This window comes from Humulus lupulus, chromosome 6, assembly GCF_963169125.1.
Source record: "Humulus lupulus chromosome 6, drHumLupu1.1, whole genome shotgun sequence".
In the NCBI taxonomy this organism is placed as follows: Eukaryota; Viridiplantae; Streptophyta; class Magnoliopsida; order Rosales; family Cannabaceae; genus Humulus; species Humulus lupulus.
This window is the reverse complement of record NC_084798.1, coordinates 161,047,017-161,058,878: the sequence shown is the minus strand read 5'-3', so window position 1 is coordinate 161,058,878 and position 11,862 is coordinate 161,047,017. Positions and strand designations below refer to the sequence as shown.

Here is an 11,862-nt window from a genome sequence, read left to right as displayed (position 1 = left end):
ATACCCAAATCACGAATTTGGTAACTAAATAGTAAATTTTATATAATCGGAGTGATGAAAAATATATGGAAAGATTTTGAATTCATGAAATACAGTAACCAAATAGTAAATTAAATAACACTGGCATTAATATTTAATTATTGCAACTAAATAGTATATCCATTTGTAGTTTAGTTACCTGGTTACATGAAGCTTTTGTAACAAATTTATATGAACTATTTTAGAAGTCGCTAATTAGTTTCTAATTTGATTAAACAAAGACTTGGTTACAAAGTTTATAAACAATATAAAAGAATTTTAATTTTGAACTTTGTTTTAAGATGATTCTTTTTTTTAACTATGTTACAAAATTAATGAAAGAGATACGCAAGTCACATTGGTAACTAAATAGTAAATTTATATAACTGGATTTCATAAAATAAAGTAACCAAATAGTAAATTATATATTACTGGTAGTATATCAAACAATAAATAATGGAACTAAATAGTACATCAATTTGTAGTTCAGTTACCTGTTTACATGAAGTTTTGTGACAAATTTATATGAACTATTTTAGAAGTTACTAATTAGTTTCTAATTTGATTAAACCAATATTTGGTTACAAAGTTTCTAAACAATATAAAAGAATTTGAATGGTTGTGTTTATTAAAAAGTGTTGTCTTTAGAAAAAGCTATGAAACAATCATTTCATGCCTTAATTTTTTTTTCTTTTTTCTTTAGGACTGGTTCATTTTTGCAAGTTTGTCGGTTGTGTCCTTTTTGTTTTCACCTTCCACATTTATTTTGTGTTTTTGTATTTGATTCTAGTGCAGATTTGTATCTTTGTGTCTTTGGGCGCCCTGCTGGTCTCTTATGTTTTGGTGGTAGAACAATGATTTGCTTCATCTCATTAGGTATATCCCAGGAATTTGCATCACCTAATGATAGTATGATATCTTCATATGCTGCTATAAAAGCTTCTTTTGTGTAGTAGTATGAGCAGTAGTCATAGGAAGACATATGCCTTTTGGTTAATGCAGCCATTGCATGGGAGCAAGGCATTTCATCATATTGGAATTTTTGGCATATGCGTGTTCGTTTCTCCAGGTCTACTATGTAAGATCTTGTCACATCATGTACTGTGAATATAAGTAGGTTTGTTGTTTCAACCTGTATTAATTGGTAAATAAATAGGTTTTAGCCCATCACTATAAAAAAGAAACCATAATGTATATTATTCAAAGTAACTATAAGGTTTAATACTGCATCAGAGTGTATATTTTGTTGTCATCATACCAAAACAAATTTAAATTATCTTATATTTTAAGCTCAGTTTCCTTTGTGTCCATAACATTTCTTCCGGGATGGTTGGTAATTTTGTGAATGTGGCTAATGCTTTATTCTTGTTGTCCCAATACAATTTTTGTACTAAAGAGTGAAGACATTCTAGTAATGTAGCAATTGGTAATTCTCTTATTTCTTTGATTGCTGCATTCACAGATTCTGCGATGTTAGATGTCATTATTGAGTATCGCTTGTTGTTTTTGTACAACCTTGTCCATTTTTCTACACCGACTTCATTGAACAAGTAAGGTCTTATTTTTTCATCAATGTTGTCAAAGTTTGCCATGTATATGTCAAAATCAGTGGTATTATAAGCCCTTCAAGCACCATTAAATGCATTTTTGAGGGCTTTTCCTTTCTTCTTAAATTTTGGTTTAATATTTTTCAGCAAGTGGTAGCAACATACCCCATGCATGAGGTTTGGGAAGGATGCTTATGATGCTTTTGCAATACTTTCATGTCTATCTGAAATGATGCATTGGCTTTGTCTTTCACCATAGGATTCTTTTAATTTGTGGAAGAACCAATCCCAAGATTCATCATTTTCAGAGTCTACAACAGCAAATGCAAGTGGGAATATATGTTAATTGGCATTTTGGACACTAGCAATTAGTAATGTTTTTCCATGTGCCTTTTTTAAGAAAGTTTCATCAGTGACAAGTATTGGAGTACAATGTTGCCAACCTTTGATTGAAGCCCCTACGGCAAAGAAAAGATACTTGAACCTTCTGTCTTCATCTGTGACAAGGTCTACTATTGTTCCTATTCTAAAAGTAAGCAAAGTTGTAGTATTATGTAGCTTTTTAGCTAAAAATTGCAGTAGGAAATTTAGAATAGTTTTAAGTTAGTAATACCTGGGTTGCATTTTTGCATCATGTATAAAATTGCAGGTATTTCACTGTATGAATCTTGTGGGCAACGTCTAATGTTCTCTATAGCTTTCTCTCTAACTCTCCAAGCTTTTTGATAAGAAATTGAGACGCTATAATCATCTACCATGTCATCAACAATTTCATTGGGTGTGTAGTTTCTTTTTGGGTTTATGAATTTTGTTTTTATGACATTCCCAACTAGGTTGCTTGTAGCTTGAGGATGATGTCCAGAAGTAATGTCTAATGAGCATGTATGTGTATTTTTTATTTTTCTAATCCTGAACATTTCTGTTATTCCATGTTTTGATGCCAAAAAGCTCTATTTGCAATTGTTATCCACACAAGCTAATTTGTAATCAAGAGGTGATGATCTTTTTACCTTGAAATGTCGATTTTTTCTTATTGAGTAAAGGCTAATGGAAGTTTTTAGTGTTTCTTTGTTCCTGAAAACTTGTCCAACAAATATCACATCAACGTTAGGATTAGAAATGACTTTTGTTTCAATTTCTCAGCTTGTGGCAACTACTTCTTCAGCTTGTTCAAGTATGAAATTTGCCATGGATTGTGCATATTTTGTTCGTGTAGGAAACTTTTCGGTCATTTCCATGTCTGAATCAATGCATCCATCATGGAAAGAGTTGCTGCCAATGCAATGTAATGGGTGTGTGTATTCAATTGTAGCTGCTTCATTTTCTACAAAATTTACCATTAGAGAGTAACTAGTCTCATCATCATTTTTCTTTATGATTTGTTCATAGAATTTGCATCCATTATCGTCTTTGATCTTCATAGGTGGGATTCCTTCTTTAATTTGAAATTGGACATGAATGTCAAAATTGTTCCTATTGAAATCCAAAGCAACACTAATTGTTTGCACAAGATTTTCATAGGAACAAATTCTTTGTATTAATATTCCGACCACTTCATAATCTGTGTAGTAGCTCCTGTCTATCCATTTTCCATTGTAAAAAACTATTACTGTTCATGGATCCATATCCTGTTACAAATAGGAAACCATATCAGAAGTTTTTTTTTTATTGGTTTAAATTCATTTGTGTAGCTATGTAATTTAAAGTAACTAAATAATAGAGTAACCAAACAGTAAAATTTAAATTGGGATATAAAGTTTAGAATTGTTTTGAAAAAAAAAATTATAAAGGTTGAAAAATCAAGATTCATTAATAACAATAACCAACTCAATTTTTTTAATATTCCAATTAGTTTATGATATTGGTAGCTTAATGATTTAATTATATTAAAGGAACCAGAACAGTACAACTTGTCTTAAAAATGTACTAACTTGTAACATTAAAGTAATTAAACAGTAAAGCAATCAAATAGTTAAATTTAAATTTTGATATAAACTTTAGAATTTTCTTGAAACTTATTTTTGCATAAAAGTTGTAAATTCAAGATAATTTTTTATAAACCATTTGGTTTCTTATATAAGTAGATTTTTGTTTTAAGTATACTAATGCAACCGAATGGTACAGTTTGTATTCCAAAATTTACTGATTTGTCTCTTTTTTATGAGTTGGTTAAACTAAGGAAACAGTAAAGCAACCAAAACAGTAATTTCTGAATTAGGATTTAAACTTCATGATTTCGATGATAAGGTTTTTCAGTAGTTAATTGAATTAGATCGTATTGTGAAATAATTTGATCGAAAATGATTTTATACACCAGTTTTATGTTTTACTACAGAGATTTATTTTTAAAAATATCGGGTTTGAAGTTATTGGATTGATGTTGCTACAATCTGAATTTTTATATTTTTCAGATTTCTTGCCAGAAGTTATGGGTTGTTCGCATGAATTTTTGGAAACATTTTTTTGAAATTATAATCTGGAACTCGCCGGAATTAATGGAAAATAGCTTGATACTCGCTGGAATTAATGGAAGACAGCTTGATCAGATCAATTTTTTCTTTATGGAGAATGTGGAGACTGTTTTGTGTTTTTGATTGGGAATGTTCTTTGGTTTCAATGATTTTCTTTGTTGATTGTATATATATTTAGGGATGATTTTGGTAGCTTTCCAATTTTAGAAGAACGATCACACGCTCAAGAAATTCTATTTCTAATTCGGATATGGGAGTTTGGAATCCGGTATAGGCTTGCTGAGGTGTCACAACATTTTTGATGATAAGAGAAGTAACAATATTTATGTAATTAATTATAATATTACGTATATTGTTAAAAAAATTCCTTTAAACTATACATTTTCTAATGAGCCCAAATAAAACCTATCATTTTATGAATGATTTATTTAGCAAAATTCATATATTAATCAACACATATGGGCCACTATATGCATCTAAGCTCAATTGTAGAAATATCACATATAGTGCTAACCGTCATGTTATAATTGGATGAGCCTAATCATGTTACTATATGAGTAAGTCTATGAATTTATGTAAAAATGCCACAATTTATTTCATTTGCAAAAATATCACAATTAATTTTCTAGAATTTATCCAAATTTCGAATTAATTAAATTTTGCAAAAAAAATAAATAAGTCTATTTAAATGAAATTTATCAACAATTAACCAAAGTTAAGTTAAATTTCATTTATCAACAATCAACTTAGTTTAGGTCATTTTGAAAAATATAAATTTAATTTAAATCTCATTTATTAAAAAATATTTAATTAATTAGTTTGAAAAATGTGATATTTTTAAAAATTTAACCAGTTAAAATTTTTTAAACAAATATCATTATCTGTTTTTGAAAAAAATATCTTAAATAATTAAACAAATTCAAATATCCATAAAAATATCTAGTCAACAAATTTTCAAATTTCAAATAATTTAAATATTAAAATTCATAGAATAATAAGATATTATTATTTTTAAATAAAAGATTTAAAAAATATCTTTACTATTTGATAACTTAATTCTAATATTTTTAATATATTAAAATATTTAAAATTAATTAGTTAACCTATTTTTAAATTTGAATTTGTATCTTTGTATAAAATATCTATTTGTAAAAAGATCTAACAACAAAAATATCGTATTTCAAAAAAATATTTTTAAATAATAGAAAAGACATGATATTTTTGTATTAACCCTTTAAAAAATACATTCAAAATCAAATTTTAAGAAAAATTTATCGCAGGTCGCAGCCAGTGAAAAGGTGGCCGCGACCAAAGCCCAAAAATTTAAGAAAAATTAATCGCAACACGTGACCAGTAAAAAGGTGGCCGCGGCCAGAACCCGAAAATTTAAGGAAAATCTATCGCAGGCCGCGGCTAGTGAAAAGGTGGTCACGGTTTGTGTAATTTTTCAATCCAAAAACGTTTTCTAAATAATTTTACCATGTTTAATATCAAACATATCATTTATAAAAATAAAATGCATAGAAAACATAACAAAATAACCCAAATTTGCTAACAATCACAAAAGAATCAATATGCTTCATAAAAAATGAAATCCATCCAATTATTCAACACATCAAATAAGTAAAAATTTTACCATGTTCATGCATGAAAATAAAGATTTTCAAAGGATTGAGGCTAGTTGCTGGGAAAACTTATATAGGATCTTGTTTATTTTCATGTAAATCGTATATTAAACATATTAATATAAGAAAACCTAGAACATGTTTCTAAAATTGAATTCATACAGAGATAATGATAAGAACACATACATTATTGTGCAGCGGAACACTACTACAAAAATACCCTTTTAGGACACTTTTTAAGATATTATTATTTTTAAATAAAAGATTTAAAAAATATCTTTACTATTTGATAACTTAATTCTAATATTTTTAATATATTAAAATATTTAAAATTAATTAGTTAACCTATTTTTAAATTTGAATTTGTATCTTTGTATAAAATATCTATTTGTAAAAAGATCTAACAACAAAAATATCGTATTTCAAAAAAATATTTTTAAATAATAGAAAAGACATGATATTTTTGTATTAACCCTTTAAAAAATACATTCAAAATCAAATTTTAAGAAAAATTTATCGCAGGTCGCAGCCAGTGAAAAGGTGGCCGCGACCAAAGCCCAAAAATTTAAGAAAAATTAATCGCAACACGTGACCAGTAAAAAGGTGGCCGCGGCCAGAACCCGAAAATTTAAGGAAAATCTATCGCAGGCCGCGGCTAGTGAAAAGGTGGTCACGGTTTGTGTAATTTTTCAATCCAAAAACGTTTTCTAAATAATTTTACCATGTTTAATATCAAACATATCATTTATAAAAATAAAATGCATAGAAAACATAACAAAATAACCCAAATTTGCTAACAATCACAAAAGAATCAATATGCTTCATAAAAAATGAAATCCATCCAATTATTCAACACATCAAATAAGTAAAAATTTTACCATGTTCATGCATGAAAATAAAGATTTTCAAAGGATTGAGGCTAGTTGCTGGGAAAACTTATATAGGATCTTGTTTATTTTCATGTAAATCGTATATTAAACATATTAATATAAGAAAACCTAGAACATGTTTCTAAAATTGAATTCATACAGAGATAATGATAAGAACACATACATTATTGTGCAGCGGAACACTACTACAAAAATACCCTTTTAGGACACTTTTTTAGGGCACTCACCTAGATGCGAGTCCTAAAAACAGTTGCTGGACTTTTTAGGAATTGCGTTGCGAGTCCTTACAGAATTTCTTTTACACGAGCCCTAAAAACTATGTGTGTCCTAAAAGTTTGACTGCGAGTCCTTAAAGAATCTTTTTAGGACACTCATTGCGAGTCCTAAAAACTTATGTTTGTCCTAAAAGTTTGGATTTTAAAATATCACAAATTCCCTCCAATCTCCTGGACTTTTTAGGACTCGCGTTGAGAGTCCTTAAAGAACTTCTTTTAGCACACGCATCTGAGCCCTAAAAACTAATGTGTGTCCTAAAGTTTGAATAATTTTTTTTAACAAAAGTTTTATTAATAATTTAATAAATAAAGAAATAAATAAAAATAAATTTAGAAACCCTAATATAACTTTTTTTAACCACTCTGATTCTCTCTCCTCTCTCTACCTGATCCCCTCTCTTTCCTCCTCTCCTTGGCGTTGCATCTGTCAGGCCCGAATGGTGGACCTGCGGCCACCAAACGGTGACATGCACCACACCACTAGGTTCCCAAGCCCCTGAAACCCAAAGCCCTAGAACCTCACCTCCCCACTCGCTATCCTCTGCCTCGACGGGATATGTGAAGCTCCACCGCCGCCGTGGCTTCCCATGCAATTTTCTGGCGATTTTGACGTCGTTCGGGCCGATGGGTAGCATGGTCGGGTTCGTGTGCTCAAGGGGATCAAAACCCTAATGGATATTGGTCTGAAATTTCATCGGAGGTGCTTGCTGGTGTCGTGGAAACCTGAGGGTTCTCGGCCTTATTCCAACCGACACATTGGGTGGTGAGTCTCACCACCACCATTTTTGAGTCCCCTTCGACCTCTACTTCAAAACCCAAGGGTTGATTCCTCAACCACCGCCACTGGGGTAGCGCCGCCGTTGTCATCGTCGAAGCTCCATTGTTAGCTTCAACCAAAAATTATGTGGGGCGGCCCGAGGCTCGTTTTGAGCTCTAAAACATTCTTTTAGGACTTGCAATGCGAGTCCTAAAAATCCTCAGTTTTTAAGGCTTTCAAATAGAGGACTCGCGCCCCGCGAGTCTTAAAAAGCCTTTTTTGTAGTAGTGGAATGATTGAGTTATTCCTTCAGTTTCTCTAATCCTTGTATCCTTTATGTCGCAGGGTATCACCAAGAAATTGAACTATTCTTCAATTTTCTTCACAGACTTCCAAAGTTTCTTCACAGACTTCCAAAGTATCCTTAGAATCACCTAGACTAGAGTGGACAATTTTCAACACGTGAGATAGATACAATAATAAGAAGAGATGAGAATATTGAAGCTTAGAAAAGGACTTATACTGTAGAGAGAATCTAAAACCTAGAGCATCAAGAATAGATCTTCTGATTTTCTATCAGATAGTCTTTCTATCAATATATTTTCAACTCTCACTTAGCATTCCTTTTATAGGCTCAATTAGGTTACTTATTTAAGTAAAAAAATCAATAAAATAATAGCCAATTGTCATCTCTAGGTCAAAATTCCCATGGGCCATAGTCCAGTGAAATTTCCCTTTCAATTATAAGCATGTTGGACTCAAAATGAAGGCCTGTATTATTTTCTATTGATTAATTAATTAAATAATTATTTAAATCCTTTATCAAATTAATTATTTATAATTTGACCCTTGATTTAAACTTATTTATTAATTTATACACCAATTTATCTTAATTAATAAATCTGTCATAATTTCTCTTTTCTTCTCAAAATTACATAACTCTGTGAAACTATCCAAAATTGACCTGATCAACTTTGATAATTCTAATTGATAATTAAATCAATTAATTGAGACTATCTAGATGATTTTATCCAGGGTACAGTGGGGACCATGAGCCTATGAAATCAAGCTCCAATAAGTTATTATAAATTTAACAAATAAATTTACTAACTTATTAATTCCTCGTAACTCCACTAAAGACTCAGAATTGAATTCTTGAATTCATAGAATGCTCTATAACAAATATAGATACATTATTAATTATCCAATGTTACAACCATAATTGTCACTCAATCCTCTATAGACGGTCTACAATGAGATGGGACTAAAATACCATTTTACCCCTCATTGTATTTTATCCTTAAAAGACTTAGTTCCTTGTAAATGATATTTCAGTAAACTAATATTAATTACTGAAATAAGATCTCTATCATTTAGCACCTTGAACTAAACTAAAAGGAAACTATCGTTTCACTTCTTCATCAGAAGCTATAGATGTTCATATCTATGATTAACACTCCCACTCAATTATACTACCGAGTTCCCAAGATGTAAGTATAGGCTAGTCCGTAGGGTAAGCTGATAACGACCAAGTCAAATAACTCAAATAATACAATCAATTAGAATACTAACTCAGAATTGAGATTGAATTGACCTATGGTTAACTATATGACATGACTAGAATAGATAATAATAGTATCTCACTTATCCTATCAATTGTCAATATCGGTCCAGTCTGATGTAACAAATACATCCAATCTTATCTACTTTTCTAATGTTCTGGAAAGAACATAACATTACTATGTGTAAGTAGATCATATCGTAGATTGGAAAATCAGTGTAAATCTTGTGCACTAACTAATCTTAGGACTAACTTATTTTGAACATATAATCGTATTTATATTCCACTGTGATTACGTCACTATAAATATGGTTAGCTATATGCTCATGATTTAATAGAAGTTTATATTAAACAAATAACCATGAAAAAAAACATGTGAACAAAGTGATTGACCAAGTAAAAAATTGATTCTATTCTTTTATTGATAATAAAAAGATATTACAAAGAAAGTCGCTTTTAATTAGGGCATAACACCCAAACACAAAGTCCAATACACATGCTCACAGGATGTCATCTAATATTTGTATCCTCCTTTCAGATTTCCGATCTTTCTGAGGATGATAGGCGGTACTGAACTTTAATTGTGTACCCATAGCCTTTCGCCCCGAAACTTAGAAGTAAAAAGTTGTCCAGATCTGACACAATGGACCTAGGAGTCCAATGAAGGCGCACTATCTCTTTCACATAAAGATCAACATATTGATCTACTGTAAAGTTTGTCCTCATTGGCAAGAAGTGGGCTGATTTGGTATACCGATCCACAATCACCCATACTGAGTCATGCTGACCCACTGTCCTGGGTAACACCACTACGAAGTCCATAATAATGTCCTCCTATTTCCACTCAAGGGTACCCAAAGGCTGTAATAGCCCTGCTGGTCTCTGGTGTTTAGATTTCACTTGCTGACACGTTAGGCACTTAGCCACATATTAAAGTAGATCTTTCTTCATCCCAGGCCACCAGTATAGCGATTTCAAATTTTGATACATTTTTGTGGTGCATGGATGGAATGAGTATGACGTAGTATGAGATTCATCTAGAATCTAACGTTTGATAGCAGAGTCTGTTGGAACACAAATCCACTCCATGTATCTCAATAAACCCATCTATGAGACAGTGTAATCCCTAGCCACTCCCGCTAGGACGTCCTCTTTGTGCCTCATCAACTGAGGATCATTCATCTGCCCTTCTCTAATCCTTTCCAAGAGGGTAGACTGTAAGGTGATGTTAGTTAACTGGCCCACCACCAACTCTATATCTGCTCTAGTCATCTTCTCTGCCAACTCCTTTGATATTTGCTTCAAGCTAAACAACTGTCCCAGACCTCTTCGGCTCAAGGCATCAGCCACCACGTTGGCTTTCCCTGGGTGGTAAAAAATCTCACAATCATAATCTTTCACCAACTCTAGCCAACGTCTCTGTCTCATATTAAGATCTTTCTGGGCAAAGAAATACTTCAAGCTCTTGTGGTCAGTGTATATCTCACACTTCTACCCATAAAGGTAGTGCTACCATACCTTCAAGGAAAAGACCATCACTGCTAATTCCAGATCATGGGTAGGGTACCGCTGTTCATAATCCTTCATCTGTCGTGATGCATAGGAAATCACCTTTCCAGCCTGCATAAGGACACATCCTAACTCTTGTTTTGACACATCACAGTAAACCACAAACTTCTCCTGATCTGAAGGAAGACTCAGAACTGGAGCAGTGATCAACCGCCGCTTCAACTCCTGGAAGTTGTTCTCACAGTTATTTGACCACACAAACTTCAAGTTCTTGTGTATCAGTTCTATCAGTGGTGTTGCAATCCTTGAAAACCCTTCCACAAAATGTTGATAATATCCTTCCAATCCAAGGAAACTTCTAATCTTTGAAGCACTCCTTGGCCTTTGCCAATTCCTGACCGTCTCAATGTTGGACGGATCCACCATAATTCCATCTCTACTGATTATGTGACCAAAGAATGTCACCTAAGATAACCAGAACTCACACTTCTAGAACTTTGCATACAATTTGTGCTCCCTCAATCTCTGTAATACCAACTGAAGGTCCTGCTCATGCTCTAACTCCGACTGAGAATAAACTAGAATGTCGTCAATGAAGACTATCATAAATCTGTCCAAGTAATCCTTGAACACCTTGTTCATCAGATCCATGAAGGTTGACGAGGCATTAGTTAATCCAAATGATATGACTAAGAACTCGTAATACCGATATCTGGTACGAAAGGTCGTCTTCGAAATGTGTCAATGCGAACATCCAGAAACTCACAAACTAACCTAATCTCCTCAGGTCCAACTGGCACAACCCTAGTGGTATCTACCACACTAGCTAGGAATCAAATGCAACCACCTCGCAATAGGTCTCTAGCTCTCAACACTGACATCATAGGAATACGGGGTCCGTGCACAGTTCCCACAAATACAAACGGGTCCTCGCTCCCAAGTTCAAAGATTACCATCTTTTTTTTACAATCTATGGTTGCCCCATACTTGGCTAGCAACTCCATACCCAATATCATACCAAAGTCTTCCATGACCAGCTCAACGAGATCTACTGATAGCTCTCTGCTATCCACCTCTATCGGTAACGACCTGACCCATCTCCTAGAGACTACGAGATTCCCAGTGGGCAATAAAGTCCCAAATCCCACTGCATAGTATTCCCATGGTCTACACAACCTATCAATCACCATACTAGATACAAAGGAATGT

The 11,862-nt window shown here is 32.5% G+C and overlaps 1 protein-coding gene across 1 annotated transcript; it reads right to left on the bottom strand.

Moving 5' to 3' along the window:
* Window positions 1–766: 766 nt before the first annotated feature.
* Window positions 767–1,610, bottom strand: LOC133785618 (uncharacterized). The gene is made up of 2 exons (XM_062224837.1): window positions 1,410–1,610; window positions 767–1,150 (listed from the first exon to the last, which is right to left on the bottom strand). The coding sequence occupies exons 1-2, from the start codon at window positions 1,608–1,610 to the stop codon at window positions 767–769; spliced, it is 585 nt and encodes a 194-aa protein (XP_062080821.1).
* Window positions 1,611–11,862: the final 10,252 nt, after the last annotated feature.

What these genes read in the sequence shown, in the direction of transcription:
- LOC133785618 (XM_062224837.1), bottom strand. Translation starts at nt 1,610, where the DNA reads ATGGCAAACTTTGACAACATTGATGAAAAAATAAGACCTTACTTGTTC. An exon ending in TAGAATGTCTTCACTCTTTA is followed by an intron (nt 1,151 to 1,409) that starts GTACAAAAATTG and finishes CAATTAATACAG; the next exon opens with GTTGAAACAACAAACCTACT.